General features: G+C 37.9%; 1 protein-coding gene across 1 annotated transcript; it reads right to left on the reverse strand.

Annotated features, from left to right (window-relative positions):
• Positions 1 to 2107: 2107 nt before the first annotated feature.
• loxl1 (lysyl oxidase-like 1) lies at positions 2108 to 17133 on the reverse strand. The gene is made up of 7 exons (XM_026913764.3): positions 15629 to 17133; positions 12177 to 12285; positions 11807 to 11944; positions 8783 to 8939; positions 7374 to 7469; positions 5582 to 5697; positions 2108 to 4299 (listed from the first exon to the last, which is right to left on the reverse strand). The coding sequence occupies exons 1-7, from the start codon at positions 16707 to 16709 to the stop codon at positions 4293 to 4295; spliced, it is 1704 nt and encodes a 567-aa protein (XP_026769565.1). The 5' UTR covers positions 16710 to 17133; the 3' UTR covers positions 2108 to 4292.
• Between the last annotated feature and the right edge of the window lie 1401 nt (positions 17134 to 18534).

The following is an 18534-nucleotide window of genomic DNA, read 5'->3' on the forward strand; positions in this document are numbered from 1 at the left end:
CATTAAAGGGAGTGAACATGGGAAGCCAGAACTCCCTGCTGAACCCTCTGGAGAAGTAGTGAGCTCATCAGTGTAACTTTGAGAATGCAGAGAGTCCACTTGATAACCCTGAAGATGCCTTCATTATCCCTCCAGAAGCTTCGATGCAGTAATTTTCAAGGGCTTGCAAACACTACAGAGATTGTATTCCTATATAACAAATGTGATTAACATCTTTATATAAGAGCCATCATACGAAATTAATGTCTGTAGGCATTAACAATGTAATGCATTTTACTAAGCCATTCTCATTTTTAACAGAAACTGAAATCATTAAAAATCTCAGGGACTGGATTTTTATTAAGAATTTATTAATACTTGAGAGGTGCTAACAATAAATGAAGGTCAAAACCAACATTGCTTTCAAATATCAGGATATAGTGATTGATTTGGGTGAAATCCCTTCGTGCTTTTTTTCCCCCACTGGAGCATTTTTGTCACTATCATAAGGGATGTTCCCATACTTAATCAGCTCAAGTGAAATTCGAAAGATGAGCCCTGGATGATTTATGGACTGAGAAAACATCAGGGAAAAAAATTACAGACATCAGTGCAAGTGGTTACCTTCAAACTGGGGTTTCTGTAACAAACTACTCAGTCTATACGGCACAGCAGACATGTGAGTTGTGTGTTGAGGCTTTGCCCATTTAACCTCAGATCATACAAGTTCCCTTTTATAATAGTTGTATTTTGTCAGAGCCTCCAACAGGTTCATGTCTGGAATTCATTTAAGAGCTGCAAGACCAGGGTCATACCTGGCTGCACCTTCATCCAAGATAATTCAAGATAATATAGCAAGTTTATTTATTTAAGTTTCAAGAGCTTCTTTGCTTTTTGGTTACCCCTCTGGTGCAATACCAGCCACATATGTATGTTTCTACTCACTCAGCGCTGATCTGTTAGATAATAGAATTATCAGTTTAAATGAATCAATTCAAACTTGCCAATTGGCTTCAAGGCTGTCATTGCTAGCCTACTCACAAGCAAGGAATCTATCAGGCATCGTTTTTGAAAAGCTATGACAGGAACACTGGGCATGAGGCAGGAATACACACTGGATGGGATGCCAGTTCATTTAAGGGCACCATGCACATGCACACACACACACACACACACGCATACTCTCATTAACAGCTAGGTGCAATTTAGAGTAGCCAATCCACCTACTGGCATGTTTCTGGGAGGTGGGAGAAAACTGGAGAATATGGAGGAAACCCACACAGACATGGAAAGAACATGTGAGACTCCAGACAGAGAGTAACCAGAGCTCAGGATCAAACTAGAGACCCTGGAGCTGTGCGGTGGCCATGCTACCCACTGCTCAAAGCTAAAACCACTGTGCTTGAAAGTAGTAGTGTTGCTTTAGGCATTGGAAAATAAGAAGAAATTAGAACACTGCTATTCCAAGCAATTGGGCCACACCTCATCTCATTGGATCAGGTTTTGAACCATGTGCATAGATGTCAGCAATTTAATAGGTGAGTCTGGATGTAAGTGTTAGTGGATATAAACTGGCTGACTGTGGTTTCTTTGCCTGTCAGTAAGAAGCCCAAAAATGATGAAAAGCTGTGCTTGCTTCAAAAAGTAATGTCTTTCAGTACAATTTGAACAGGACCATGTTATGAACAGAGTCCAAATGCAGGTCTGATATTATCAAGATAGGAGTAGAGGAAATGGTTGCCCCTTAGTGTCTAGAGAACCTGCCATGCTGTAATTGCTGTGTGTGACTGCTCACATATAAGAAGTTCATTATTTAACTAAGTAGTTAGTGAGAAATTTTGTTGATTAAGTACCTGGAAGCCAGTTAGCAAAACAACATAAACCAAAAGAAACAATCTGTACAAACTGGCAAGAAAAAATAGCATGTAGTAAGAAAACTTTAAGCTTGCTACCAAAGGTAGGTGCTGAAAAATCTGTTCGTCACTACTCCGTCCTCCTCTTGGCTGCAAGTGGCTACATGTGGTACATGTTAAACTTGAAGTAAATAAAAGCACAGTAAAAATATTAATGTAGAACAAGGCAAGGAAAAGCTTCAAACATTCAAGAACATCTTTTCACACTTTGGAAGTGGTTGTATTACTCTTTCATCTTTATTTGAAGATCCAGTATACAGTCTTAAAACAAATGTTCAGAAGCAAAGAAAACAACCAACAAACTTGAGTAAAGAAATGTGCAAATCTCCACACTGTCTTCTAAATTTGGTAAGAAACTGAAGAAAGATCAATCCTTGTTACCAGTTAGAAGAAATGCAGGAATGAAATACAAGAATTCATTTGTTTATATGATGAAAATTAATGTAATGCACAAGATCTGCCCTGGGTTTAGTTGCACATACCCCCACCCCATCCCCTACTTCTGATCATTTTCATCCATCGGTAATATAGCTACATAGAGAGTTGTGTTACTTTGTTTAACACATTCAGAAGGCATTTAATAATAATGTACAATACCTATAAGAAAACATGTCACATGGGATGTTGTTCCAAATAAGCATTTATGAATGATTACACATCATATATTGAGTTGCGATGCATTTAGTGTGTCTTGTAAATACAATTAGAGTTCCTTCAAGTGTAGCAATAAAGGTAAATTCTCTCTACTGCAGATCTTTAACTGGAAAAAAAATAGCTAACTCTATCTCAGAGGTAGGTTGAGATGGCATTGAGCTTGTAAGCAATATCAAGCTTTGCGATGTTAGCTTTGCAACAGTAGTATCATCTTAGTTACATTCTGCTGCAGCACAGCTATTACATGAAGGTAGGAATCAGATGTGATAATCAAGGAAGAAGAAATGCCTACAATGTAACAATTACAGCAATTAATGTTCTAAAACAGTACTTGAGACTTTCTTTTAAGAAAAAAAAATAATCAGAGAAAAAATAATGCAGTTAAAATAATCTTTTCGAGCTAACGCCTTTTAATAGTGGAGTAACAGTCACATGTAAAGATTATGATGACCTATGGCATCGGACCAGTGTTGGTAGCTTTCGAAAACAATATACGTATACAACCCACAACTGCTCACATGATACAAGTCTATCTTAAAAGGTAACAGACACAAAAAACTTTTGATCTACAAGAATCACTGAGCAAAAAAGCTGCCAATTTATCAGATGCACGCAAACGTTTGTCATTCGTCACCCACGTGTTTTCTTGTAAGAGGTGACTACTCGATTGCTAAATTACACATTATCTGTAAACCATCACGATAACAAGAAAGCCAATTTCAAAAGGAAACAGTTAACGGGGGAATATAAACCTTTTAGCCAGCACTTGGATATAAGGCTTTCATTCAAAATTGTCTAATCCCCTCCGGCATGTTCAGAACGAGAATCTGTTCAAGGCTCCCTCAGTCAAACTAAAGTGAATTTCCTGAACAAACTGGCTATGATAGTAGATGATTCATGCACGCAAAATTCTCTGATGTCCCTTTCAACCACATTTCATTATTTCACCTTCATTTCAGTGGAGAGGGAGAAAAAAAAGACTTTTCAAGAGCATGATTGCTTCCAGTTGTACGGGTCTATATATCCTCTTCTCCTGACACTGAAAATGAGGGTTTCAGGGACTTTTCCTGATCTGAAGTGGTGATTTACAGTTTACTCGTGCCCTTTTGGGGCTCAGTTGTTTGCATTTCAGCACCTGTCTCTATTTGATCTAATGTTTTTAATCTAATCAAATGGTTTTGCTAAATATAACCATTCTTAGAAATGAATGGTGCAAATAAGCCAGTGTTTCTAATGGACTAAAAGCTATTCTTACATCTAAAGCCAGGCAAACATTGTACAAGTTTATATGTTCTTTGTTAACACATTGTGTATCAAGAGATCCTATGATTTATTGTGAGGTTGCAGGAATGTGCATCCTATGGTTTGTCTGTTTTGCAGAGATTTTGACTCTAATATGGCTGAAATTTGGCCCGATTCTGAATAACTCAAATCATACAGTGTCTATCTGGCTTTAAGGATGACTGTGTGTTCTGGTGTGAGTTTAATACATTGAAAAGGGTATGTTGGTAATATGGTAAATATAAAATAGCCCCATTTTGGTACCCCACTGTGTGGTGTAATTGGTGTGTCAGTATGTATCTTGAGTATATAAGTAGTACACACTGACCTTCATGTTACAATCAACTTATGAGACCAGAACAACACATAAACAACAACATGAGCAAAAACAACAACTAGTATTCCATTCACATTTCAATGGAACAGCTTCATTCCCAGGATATCATCTTTTGATGAGTCTGGTAATCAGGACCTACGAAGAAAATAAATAAATAAATAAGTGCCTGAGATTGTGTCTGATTAGCTAGTGAATTACAGCTCTTTATTAGATGTAACAATTTCTTAAAGCAGCTCTTGAAAGTCCTCAGTCCATTAATTTTGCCGTTCGGTTGCATTCTCATGGAATACACTTCTTAGAAACTACGCTAGCGAGCTAACATTAACCGCATTCCTATCCTTTTGACCGTACACATCCATGTGGCATGCGGTTGAGGTTTGGCTACTTGTAGGATTTTAATAAAACAACTTTTGTTATCTGGGTGATTTCATGATTGGGGTGTTATTTAGCCATTTTAACTTTTGCCCAGCTCAGGTAATGCTAATGGTAGCTACATTTTGCTGTTGAATGGTTGAAAGTAACAAGGTTGTGTTTTATTTATTTTTCAGCATAGAATAAGCAAATATGCAAAATATGGTGAACTAGCATCATGCTAATGGAATGGGACATCAATGATGTAGTTGAAATGTCAGTAATTAATACATTACTGTCAATCAATAATTTTGCTAATAGGGTTGTACTTTCAAAGTGACCTTGTCAGTCAGTTTTGCAATATCATTAAAAATAAAGGGAAAAAAAGAATGAGAGAAGTTTTTTTTTTCTTTTTGTCATCTTCAGAAAATTCAGAGCATGCAACTCGCTGTTGAACATCTGACTTGTGGAATATTCAGAATATTTCATAGGGGTGAATGTGTTCAGGTAACAGGGTAGAGTGAATGTTGTAGGACTAAAATGTACATTTTTCATAACCTATAATGGATAAGTCTTGGGAAAGGGTCTTTCATGCATGAGCTGCTAAATGGATTCACACATTAAGGCAAATATAAAAAAGTATTTTAATGATTATATTTCAAGGTAATACAAATTTAATAGGAGTGGACATGAATGGCACCTAAATCATGGGATTGCTCATCTCTATATGAGATTTTGAGAAAAAAAGACTTTGTTCATGTCACAAGTAGCATGCTTTGACAAATAAAAGGACAAAACTGACAAGAAAAACACAACCTATTAAGCTAACATCAGCTTAATCCACTTACCAGGACTGGGAAAAAATGATATAATCTCTTGGAAAATTTTAAATCAAATTTCCAACCTTTCTTTTGTACAATTTATAATAATTTGTAAAAGCTGAATAGATAGCTTGAGACAATGAGGCAGCCACTGCTATGTATTATACAGAAAATGATGCTTAAATAAAGCAAAGTAAACTACACTTAAACTAATTTAGCCAGCACAGTAAAGTGTGTTAACTCACTGGGAGATCTTGCAGTTCGTTGCTCGGACAAGGCGCCCTGTGTAGTGGATGTTACACCTGACAATGTTGTTGGTGAAGTCCGACTCAAGCACAAAGTATTTGGGGTTCACCTGAACCTGGAGTTGAGAAAAGGATGAAGAAATATATTATTATATTATTACTTCATAGTATTAGTTTAGATCTGATAAGAGATTATCTGAGATTATTCACTCACAAGTGGAAAAAAAAAAAGGTCTCAGATCAGGAATCTGGAGTTAAGTAAAGCCTTTGTCAATAGCATTCCTGATATCATTGTTTTTCCAGAGACACAAGGCAGGCTCATATTTGCCTGCATTATATTAGCACTGACAGTACTGACAGATCAGAAATAGGGGCATACCAAACACATTGCAGCAGCATCGTTCACATTGTTGGAGGACTCTCCTCTAGCAGCTGCATTTGATATAAAATGAAGGGCTCCTTCAGTTAAATATCCATCAAGTTCTTTCAGTTGTACATACAGAATATGTATTTTTATGTAGAGAGAAATGATAAGTGTGTTATTCTAAGTAAGAGATTTACTTTCAATCCAATTTAGTGTTGCTACCCATGCCAAAATCAGATACTATTATTACCTCAACATACATTTAAGGTCAAACTCATGTGAAGTCAAGTCAAGTCAAGTCAAATCAAGTGTGTCCTTATTGTCATTTCAAACATATACAGTTAGTAGACTCATTGCTAATGTTCATTTGAGCTGAATTTTGTATTAAACCTTGCAACTACTAGCAATGGGTTCTTCAAAACAATCGTTCGTACAATCTAAAATGAAATCGAATGCCTCTGCGTCATTTTGTTTCTTTCTTTTTTGCTTCTTTTTAGGGACTTTCTTCTTTTTAGACGGATGTTGTGACTTGTGGCAGCTTGTTATATGATTGGCTGTTGCTTTAAAAAAAAAAACACTATTTTAAATGACCCAATTGGCCTAAAACTCTGCCAGTGTGAATGGGGAAGTGGGGAGTGCCAAATAAACTGGCCGACCTCATTATATTGTTTTTTTTTCCCCAAAAAAGAACTTATTTGAAGAACATTATAAAAAAAACAGACAAATGACAGTTAAAGCTAGACACACAGACACAGCCTGAAAACTGAACTGTCTGGGTGAAAACTGCACAGGTGACAACCCTTATCCAATCCCATTTATAATTTCTGAGTGAAACTGTAACATCTTCAGCATATACTAGCATTCATTTGGGCTTGGATCTGCTTGTGATTGTCACAGGACTGACTTGTTTGCTTCCTATTTCTCACTTCCTGTTTTCCATAGCCCCTGCTAAACCCTGACCATTCCCTTGATTGTTAACATCTGTGTTTAATTTGTTTTCACCTAGTAAACAATGTATGAACACAACTTTCTTTGTCTGTGCCATTAGTGAGGCTTTGTGTGTTTCTGTCAAACTTTCTGTCTGTGGTCTCTTTGTTAAGCTGATTTACTGAGTTTGTAATTCTCTAGCTTTGCCAGTTATACTAAGTTGTCTTTTTGCTGGTTTCTGACTAGCTCGTAGAACCAAACTATTAGTACAGATGTACCTCTCCTTAACTGTGTGCCAACCCCTTTTATGGAAACATTGGAATACCCCAAATAAAGAGACTTTCTGTTAGCATTTAGCTGCTTCTGGATTCCATATGTTACCGTCATTAGCATGCTTTGAATTAGCAGTGTTGAAATGGTCCAAGAAATGGAACAAACTGGCAAGTGAAAGACAAAGTGAAAGAGTTCTGGATTGTATTAAGCTCATATGAATGTTATTACCTTCAGTATGTAGTTTCCTGGCTTGATATCTGTAATATCAATCCACTGGCAGTCAATATCTGCATTGTATGTGTCATAGCAACCTGGACTGAGACCCTGGAGGAGCATTTGAAAACAAGATTAAAAGAGAATGAGTTTTCCAGCATACACACCAGCAGTTGGACATTTCAATTCAATTCAGTTGTATTTGTATAGTGCTTTTAAAAATACATATTGCCTCAAAACAGCTTTCAAAAATCCAGATGTAAGTTTATATTCCTAATAAGCAAGCCAGAGGTGACATGAGCAAGAAACCTTGAGGAACAAACCACTTCTACTAGTCTATACTCCATAAAGTAAGGTTGTAATGCAATGTCATTATCTGTATCTGTTTAGTGCTCCAAACATTGATATCTATATCTGTATTTAGATTTAAACCTGAAGTGGGTGTGCCCTAAACAGCAAGTTTTTTTTCCTTTTCTTTTAATTTTTTTTCTTTTTAAATTATATATGAACCCTATAAGAATAAGATAATCCTATGAGAACCCTATAATAACCCTATAAGAATCTGTCACTTTTCTGTGGGATCCAACACACCATCTTTTACCATCTTTTTCTGCTTTTTAAGAAAGAAAAAATAGCGCACCTCCGATTTGTATCAATTGCTGCATTTGACTAAATTAACTTGTAATTTGGAGTTTTTCAACCTCCAACTAAGAAAAATCTAAGAAACCCCCCCTCAACTCGGAGTTCCTACTCAGAAATGTGGGAAGGTCTCCTCAACCCCAAGTTCAGCAAGTGACATCAAATCAACATGGCTGCTCACAGCATCAACAGTAAGCAAAGTAGCACTTCTTTACTTTTAAATGAGTAATATTGTATATACTAGTATTTCCTGTAGATCAATCAACATACAATCATATTCACTTGTTAAATCTATAACATTTTTGAGGATGTGAGGAAGTAAATATACATCACTCATTACAGTTAGCTGGCTAGATTGTTGCTAACAAAAGACTAACATGGAGACATCCATGACAAATTTGTAACTCAAAAAATAAATTTCATAATTCTGATTTCCATCTTCCCACTTAAAAGTAAATAGAACACCGAATAATGTAGTCACATTCAGTTCAGTTAAAGTGAAACAGTACTAAGTGTGTTGAAAGGATATTCAGTATGAGCAGATTGTGAATAAGTCCTGGGATGAGCACAGGACAGTCTTTACAATTACAGCAGCAGTTTTTTGAGACAAATCTACTGTACTACTGAAATAAGGGTGAGACTTGGCTCGATTTTTACTCATATATATCATATATTATCATATATTCAGGATGTTGCCTTTATTTTGGTAAAGGATACTGTAAAATATTGTCGAAATTGAGCCTGATTCAGGACTAAATTTGTCTACAGGAAACTATGGGCCGTACCTGGGTATGGGAAGTGCAGGCATAGCGTTTAAGATGGCCGAAGTCACACGTGGTGTCCTCCAGACAGAAACTGGCCTTGTGTCCTTCTGCTACTTTCCTTCCTGTGCTCACCTCCAGTAGGTCATAGTGACTGAATTCGTCCATGCTGTGGTAATGTCTGCAAGGGGAAGAGTGTGTGAAAGAGAGTGATTTATTCATTCAGTCAACATAATCTAATAAAAGCAACAACGCAAGCAATTCTCTTTCATTTGCACTTGTTCATTTTGCCTGTCAGCTCACAGCACTTTGAGAGCGCTGTGTTCGTTGGTAATGTTGGGTTCGAGTGCCACGGGGGCAATTCAATCAGTCACAGACTACTGCAAGAGCTGTTCAACAAGCAGTGACTAGTGTTAAGAACCTCAATTCAGACTCACCTCACACCTTTTGTTGCATGCTTTCCAAACCACATTTGGCAGTGATGTAGCAATTGGAACTCAAGGGAATTTCAATCAGCCTGACAAAGCGCAGATTCAAATGTTTGGCTTTGAATGCAACAATATGAAGCATCAATGAAGGCAATATTTCAACACTGCACCTTTTGCGAAATTAGAGACTTTCCCAGTGTATGAGTTAAGTGTTTAGCTAAGGCGTGTTTTAGTAGGAGTCTGGCAGGTGATGTAATAAATGCTGGAGCATACTGAATCAGAAAGGAATTAAGTCTCACGTTTCGTGTTACAGCATAAGAACGAAAATAGCTGAGAGCTTTCTGAGCATTACTTTCCACCAGAAAGGCCCTGACAGGGAGCAAGACTCAGAGTTTCCATCAGGATAGAATGTTATCCATGGTATGCCAAAAAAAAAGAAAAACAAAACCCTCAATCCTTCAGGATGAGAAGGTGACAGACACAGTACAGGTAGACATACCCCATAAATACATTTTTAGCATTGTGAATGATAGATGGAATTCAAACTTATTTAACAATGAATGAATGTAACTGAGTAAAACAACTATATACCACTTTGACCACTTTGTTATATATTTAATGTCAATTCTTAGCTCCTAGTTATCCTTGTTTTCTTACTTCTAGCTGCTTAGTTATTCTAGTTTCCAAGCTCTTACTAGTCCCATTCGCAAGTCATCTTTCTGCTGCCTCCTGTTTTTTCACCCTAGCTAGTTTTCTGTCTTAACTGAGCAGTTTTATGTTACATATTCATAGTGCCAATAGAATACAGGTTTTTATTTGCATAGACCTTATTAACAAAATGCATAAACCTTATTAACAGAATACACACACATTTCCACTCAATTTTGTATCCTTATGAAAGTTTTCAATGTACCATAAGTAGTCATATGTGCGACAAATATAAGTGTCAGCGCCGCAATAAAAGTCATAATTTCAAGAAATTTTCTCATTATTTTAGGATGCTAAATCAGAATTCTGAGAAAACTCATTAAAATGATAATATGTTGCTTTATATTTTTTTTTCATTAAATGCTACAATAGAGATTAGATTTTTCTAAACTACACTGGAATTTTGAAAATGTTTAATATTATTAATATTATTATTATTATTAGGCAATCTTTATCAATTTATTTTAACTAATCTCATGCAGGCTTAAAGTCCACTTTATGTTTCTGTGAGATCTCTTTGAGATCTTGAATGTCTGTATTTGTCAGTTATATTTAGCATGCACAGAAACATACATATTTGTGTATAGATTTCTCCCCTTAATTTTCATGGGATGTCATTCATGAATTAGAATTTTGACTTATTATTACTGTGATAAAGTTTCCTTACACCTCCAATTCCAACAGCATTTAAAGCCTCTGTAAAGGCTTTATTTCACATATGGTTTATAACCACAACACAGGTACTCATGTGCATTATTTGCATTCATTATTTAGGATATAAATTAACACTTCTATTTGAAATCTTAGTAAATCAATTCATAAATATGGAACATTGCTAAAATAAGTGTATGCTTGAGTAAAAATACAAAGCTGTCACATGACACTGTCACTTGTCACACAGTTTAACTTGACTATAGATTTATAATTTGGCTTGAGCTTCTCTATAGAGCATCTCTGTATCAGCTTTCTTCTGAGACTTTAGCATAGTGGTTACAAAAAGTTATTCATCAATGTACATCAACCTTACTGACGTCATGCAATAAAGAATACGCCCTTAAACAAACAGACAGGGTTGAAATATTTCACTAAGGGTCTCCGTTCATGCGTGGCAGCCATTGAGGGATCTGGAAACTCAGACACTGCACCTGCACAAACAGCAGTGACCTCTGACCTCACTTCTGCCTGTCCAGTGCTGATGTAGGACAACAACGGAAAGTAATAAAGAGTTGAAGGTCAAATAAGGACAGAACATTTTGACCACCTGGTCATGGAAGTGGAATTTGACCATCATCTGTTTCCTTTAAAACCATCTTTTTGTTATTTATTCTTCTTGCTCCCAAATGAGAATGAGGCAAGTTCTAACGTTTTAATCATGAGAATGAGGATCCACTGTGTACATTTTTACAGAGATAAATTACAACTAGCCTTAATGTAATCCATATAGTTATCAGGGAATTTTTTTATATGCACTGCATAGGCTGCTGTTCTAGAGCCCTCAGGGGTAAAACTCAGCTCCATGCAGATAATATTGGCAGACAGAGACAGAATTTAATTTATTTTTGATTAAGCTCAGTTAAGGTTAGATACAGAGTTGTCTGTGGAATTTAGACTCAGGATAATGGCCAACAGCTAAATAAGCCTGCAGTCTAATCCCCCATCCAAAGAGAAAATCCTATTAAATGCTGCGACAAATGAGAAAACAATGACATTAGAAGTGGTATTTCAGACCAGGTGGTACAGAATTATCAGACTGGCATAAATATCCATTACTTGCCCATTTCATTTATTAAAAATCAATTATTGGTATCATTGACGTCTTGTTTTCTATTTGTCGACCCATGTAGGTCAGTATAAGACCTGAACCTGCCACTACAGAGACTCATAGGAAATAGGATAATTGGATTGGACTCACTGGTGACAGCTGTGCCACTCCCAGGTATGCCGCGGTCGGTTGGGCATGAAATCAGCAGTTCCCTGGTTCTTAACCCGCTGAGGGAAGCGTAGCAGGACCCTGACATCATAGTCTGTGATGTCAGAGCTGTAGGCTGTACTGTGGAAAAGACAAACATTTCCCCAGATCATTAAGTACAAAAAAGCAATATACTGTAAGCAGTGATATATTACAGCCACAGTTAATTAGGACTGTCACACTTGACTTGTGTATTATTCAGCTTCGTTTATAAAGCAAGTGTACTGGTACTGAAAAAAAAGCTTTTGCAGAGTATAATAAATCCAAAGTTAAATCTTTAAAACCTCTAGATGGTCAAGAAACAAATATTTACCTAGAGAGGCACTTTTCTTCAGCGGCACAGCGAAGGGAGTACATGTGGGATCTTTGGATGTATGTGGAGGCCTGGATGTAGTTAGGGTCAGGCACCAGGTCAGGCAGCCCTACTCACAAAAGGCAACTTTGATCAATCTGTGCTCAATACATGAATTAAATGCTGTTAAAACTTAATCTTGCTATTTTTTTCTATTTGTTTTATGGTGCTTTAACGCCTATCATCCATTTGCTGAGTACAAATCAGAGCAAAATTAATACTTTTGGTTTGTTTGCTATTTGGTATGGTTTGGTTTCACTCTGCAATTAAATTAAACAAATCAAAAAGCAAAAAAATAAAAAATAAAAAATAGGCTGAGGGCCATGTAGGGCTAAAAACATACTCGTAAAACTCTTTAATCTAATGGTCAGAAATACTGCAATGGAAAAAGGTAAACAAATATAAAAACAAAGTACACACGGAAGATGCAAAATTCACCCAAACACAGAGAACATAGAGCTGGCACTCAATAAATTACTAGATTATTACGTAAAATACATTGTATTGCATATACTTTTTTATCTTTTTGTTCATTGTTCCAAATCTGCAGAACACTTGACATTTCTGCAGCACTACAGCTCTGTACTTTATCTCAGTTTGCACCTTACAGCTTAGTTTAACAGCTTGTCTACGAAGACATTAATGCCACCCACAACCCACAATACATGACGTCTAGCATTTGGGTTGATTTGGGCTGACTTGCTTTCTTCACTGAAACCAGACTGAGACCAACTCATTCAGAAACTCTTCAAATGGTTGTTTTGGGCCACATCCGAGTGTGATTGCTGGGTCCTCACCTGTCTAAATGAACCACACTAAGGGGAAAATGCACCTGGGTTCGATTCAAATGGACTAAACACTGCATAGCACCCTTATGCTCATTATGCTAGTAAGGTTTCATCAATCACTCTTAAGAGTTTTTTGGTTTTCCTTCTGGGGGAACTCTTAAAAGTTCTGTGTAAAAAATTACAACAAAAGGTTTCCTTTCAAAAAAGGTTCACAAAAGAACTGTTTTAGAACCCCTTTTTTTCTAAGGGTCCAGCTTTAAACTTGATGTCATAATGATAAACATGAAATCTTTGATAATCCCTTAAACCAAAGCCTCTTATATTGAAGCATAATTTGAACTGCACATACCCACCACGAATAGTACAAACTCTAATTTTAAGAAACACAACCCAAATATATAGAAAGTCAGTGCACGATAGGGAGATAAAGCAAGCATGGACAGTAGAACAACAATGATCTCACTTCCCTGCTGGTTCCACACTGAGCCCAAAACCAACTCTGTTATAAAAATAAATAGATAGAAGGAAAAAAAAAACATGGTGGCTGTCAGAGCTAATATCTTTAACACTTTCAGAGAGATATATATCAAAAAGCACCAAGGAACCAGCCTTTTAGCTCTTCTTATGGCAAAAGAATGAGGCAAGGCAAGGGCAGCTTTAAACCAGTAAAAATGCTGCACAGAGAACACCTAAGCACTAAACTTTTATGGCTTTAGAGCTTTTAAGACTTGATTGCTACACATTTCTACAATGAGTGCTTCAACTATGTGCTCGGGCAGTCTCAGCTCTGAGTACACATCCGATTTGTCATCTCTCTCTGAACCAGACTTTGAGGCTTCCTGGGTCAGGTCTAGTAAATAGTGTAACAGCAGTGTGAAAAGGAGAGGTTGAAGTTTCTTCTTACTGCCCCCACTTCACACAGTTTGATGTGCTTACAGTATATGATGTTATTTTATCTCTTATATAATAACATGTATACTGTTAACTGCAAAATGCAAATCCATACTGTGTTCAGAATTTTCTATTGAAGCTTGATTAACTGATAAGAACACTGAGCATTTTTTTCCACTTTAGTTGTGGGTCATCATAAGTATTCAATCAAACCAAAATTTGGATGCATACACTATAAGATATGCACCATAAGCAGCTATCCCAGGCATATGCATAACACTAACAATAAAAAAGTGCTTTTCAAAACCCAGTGGTGCAAGCGATTAAAACAAATAAAATGGATGGTTAAGGATGGCAGATGTGGAATCTGGCATGATGTTGAGATATGAAGGCTCACTGAAGGAAATCTTTGCAGGTTGTTTGCTATTTTGATAATATGACAAACAAGCAAACTGGTAAAAGAATATCTTACACTTACAGTAACATCCAAAACACATGTAGATTTTTTTTTATACTTTTGTAACTTCTCATAAACAGAGTGTCCACCCTTTTCTGTCAGCCCTATGACTGTTGCTTTAGAAACTGAGATCACTTGTATGAAAAAGAGTTCCACATTATGAAATAAGCCTTTTGGCCTCAGCTATGAATGGGTCTCATATGGCCTCCCTGATTCACCTCTTCTCTTCAGTCAACACACACGCATACACACACACACGCTTTTGGAACCAGAAAAAAAAAATCTGTTTCTTGTGGCAACCCTATGTATTGGGAGAACATTCTATACCTATGTTCAAGTAACATATTGGTCCTATTTTCACCTCCACACCCAAATGCTATAATCCTTATGTACATCACCGCACCCTTTGTTGCACATACTGGGATCATTCACCCTGTAAATACCCTGCACCCCCACCACAACCCCGCCCCACCCCTTAGCCACCCTTTGGCTTGATGAAGTCACTGCCAACCCTCCAGAAACAATGAGAACATTTAATGCAGAATGCCTGGCCATATGCTACACATACACTTTTCACAACACCTGGTTCCAATAACATGGCCACTTGTGGAGATGAGATAAGCTTGTAGTTCCTTTTGTTTGTAAATTGAAATACAGCACAAAGAGAATGAGAAATGCACCATGTCAAAGAAGAATGTCAGTGTTCAAAGACAAAAACATGGAAATCTAGTGGAATATAATGTCTCTTCCCAGCTGCACAAGCAAATAACTTCGGAATCAAACAGTGTAGTTTGAGTCCCCGGGGCTTTAAGTTTTGTCCGACCCAAAGGAGCTATGCTTGCCAGGAAACACATTGAGATGGCAAGAGAGCTACATTTTTTAGATCTCACTATTTTTTTCTCACTTCCTTTTCCATCAAAGAGAGAGAGGGAAAGATTTTGAAGCATACTCCACAAGAGCATCTATTTCACATTACCACCAGCTGCGCAACTGCATTACAATACAACTCCTCTATGGTGTCCTAAACCATGGTGTAGTTCATAGTGAATAAGCTACAGCTGCAGAGAATATATATCTCTCATGGTGTTCAGACTAAATATAACAACTGGGAATTAGGGGACTGATAAAAAAGTAGGACTACAACTATTTTTGCTGCTAGTTTTATTTGCACATAAAACTGAAAGTTACTGAAAGGAATTTTGAATCTTTTAAGCTATGCAGCACATACAAAATTGGATTTCTTGAACAAATGGTGCAGTGTGTGGATGTGACTATACCTCTTTGCTGAGGTCGGTAGACACTTCCTACATTGCTGGCAGGGTTCTCTGCGAAGTTGGAGTTGAGAGGGTTACGTGCAGGTTGCTGAACGAATGGAGGCAGAGGCTGTGGTCTTCCAAATGGTGGAAACTGCTCATATTGGGGGCTTTGCAGGGCAGGTTGGCCTACACCAGTTGAAACTGATTCTGCAGCATTACTTGTATCAGGAAGACCTGCTGTTTCATCATTGTACAAGCTGTGTGTGTACCGGCGGTCCAAACCATCTGAGAATGGAGGTTGCGCAGGTTGGGCAGGGGCAGCAGGAAATGGTGGACCATATGGTGCATAGTAGCGGTAACTGTCATCCCTACTTTCTGACCTAGGAGCCACAGGAGCCAATCCTCCTCCTGTAAATACACCACCACCAAAACTTCCAACAGAATAACCACCACCACCTCCACCACCACCACCACCATACCTTACTCCTGTAAAACCTCCACTAGGGTCTGCTGAATACCCTGTTCCTTGGAATGGTGGTTCAAGAGGTTCATATGGGGCATAATAGGGAGGCTGTTGTTGGAAAGGATACTGTGGGTAAGATGGCACACTGAAGGATGAAGAGGAAGAGGATGATGAGGAAGAAGAACCAGAGGAAGTTCTGTAACGTGTGCTTTGGGATGACTGAAACCGACTTGATTCACCTGTACCAGTACCAGCACTACCTTGACGCCAATTTTCTGGCACTTGTCCAAATCCAAAGGGGTGTCTGGCCTGGCCCCTGATGGTTTCTGAGTTACCTCTGGAAGGTGCCTGTCTCCGCACATTTCCTCCATTTGGTCTGGACCTTCTGTTAGGGCTGTTAGCTAAAAGTACTCTGTGACTTCTGTCCCTTTCCTGTGCTTGAGCAGGGATGTACTCAGCTCCACTGTTGAGCAGGCTAAACACCTGTCCATTGTTCTCCCATTGGATCACTTGCCTCCAGGGATTTGATGGGGAATCTTGCCCCTGACTAGGAGATTGAGCCTGTGACTGAGCTTGTGACTGTACTCCAACAATGCCCAGCAACATCCACACCCACCAAGATATGAGAACAGGCTGCATCTTCACAAGTTTTACATGGAAAGCAACAATCTTTAGAACCAAAATGAATTTCCGTAAGTCCAGATTACAGAAAAATAATCCTTGACTCTTGATCCAAAGTGCACAACACAACCAAAGAGATGGAGATTGCAGTGTCCATATGTAGCCCTTACAGTTAAAAAGCAGTGCTAAAATTTAGTCCTTTGAATTGTCCTTGGTGCAGACATACCTGTGAGGAGGAGAGGGTACTTCTAATATCCCAGAGCAGGCAACTGTATAACAATCCTTCTTCTTCCTGATGGTTTGGGTGTGGAATTGTCAGTGGACAGAGCATTGCTCTCAAAGCTTGTCTAGTGAGAACTATCTACGGCTTCTCAACTCCAGCTCTCTATTTGCCTCTCTGATTGCTTGCAACCTCTCCCAAAATTTCCCCCTCTTCTGCACTCACTCTCTTTCCCTCTACAGTTCCCTCCCACATGGCCCTAGTGCTAGAACTGTTCCCCTATAACCATAGTAAAGCCAGATCTCTGTACAGGTTTCCAGAGTCAACACCACCATCTGTGGAGACATTTGGATTGCCAGCATGACTTGTTCTGTCCAGAGCACAGATTCTTTTGATCAAGGGGACAAGAAGGGATGTCTGGTGCAAGGCCTGGGTTCAGCAATACATGAGCATCATTTTTTTCCACACAAACAACATTATAATGGTTCGCATGAGTAACAGGGAAAAAATATGAAAGGCAAGTTCTAAGAATAACAACCAGGTACAAATTCTCCTTAAAATGTAGATAGAAGAAAAGAAACAGAGGTCCTTTTGTGTTTAGGTTATTTAACTGCAAGTGCATTAACTAGCATTAACCACTAGGCCCCCTGGACTTCCTCTAGTGTTATGCAGTAGGCTTTACAAAAGTTGTAGTCTTCTATAGCCTTATTGATGTGTTTCCTCCTTGACTACTTGGATACACACAACCTACAAAAGACATAATTTGTGAGCGATGCTGACTAGGTTTGGTGCAGTGCTTGAGGTCACCAGATTCTTTTTCATATAAGTAGGTGTATAGAAAGCTACCAAAGCCACTAATAAGACACTGGCAAAATAATTTAAGGAATTTAAAGAATTTATTATTACAAGCTTAATTGTCGAGAATAAAGAGATGATTATTTTGAAGCAGGAGGTTATGTTTGACAGAATAGGAAGAAAGAGCTACAGAACATAATTATATAAGTGATTCTGAAAAATACAATTATAGTGGGAAGGCAGTAAAAGAGATATCTCAGAGAGACTTTACTGGATATCATCTGTGTGTACTGATTGCAATGTAATCTTCTTAGGTATTCATAGATTAATGGATTTAGTCGATCCACTACTTGCATTACAGAATTTATTTACTTTGAAGAACTATTCAGCAAATGTCCTGAATTATCCTTCTTATTTACATTAACCATTTTAATGGCAATTTCTTTAAAGGACAGTTGTACACAGTTTTGGTTAGAAGCTATCAGAGTGGGTCTTACACAAACATTGCAGGCATCAAATGTCCCTATTTTGTTATCAAAGTCAGCATTATACTTGGTGTTTGTGTTGGCTCACCTAATCAGTAATGTTCAGAGTGTGCCAGCGAGTGAGGCATGACTGCATTCCTCTTGAGATTATGTATTTAAACTGAACAGCTGTGAACAACCATTTTCAGGCAGCTTATTTAAAACGGGACCCTCTATGGATAAAAGTAACTGGTTTTCACAGCACATTCTTGGCGGACACCGAGCAAAGTGCTTCAAAGCAAAGCTTTTGGGCTAGAGAAAATAAAGAAAAGGTGGAGTTGCCTTAGGGATTGGGCCAGGCATC

The sequence above is a fragment of the Pangasianodon hypophthalmus genome, chromosome 6, assembly GCF_027358585.1.
Source record: "Pangasianodon hypophthalmus isolate fPanHyp1 chromosome 6, fPanHyp1.pri, whole genome shotgun sequence".
Taxonomy (NCBI): domain Eukaryota; kingdom Metazoa; phylum Chordata; class Actinopteri; order Siluriformes; family Pangasiidae; genus Pangasianodon; species Pangasianodon hypophthalmus.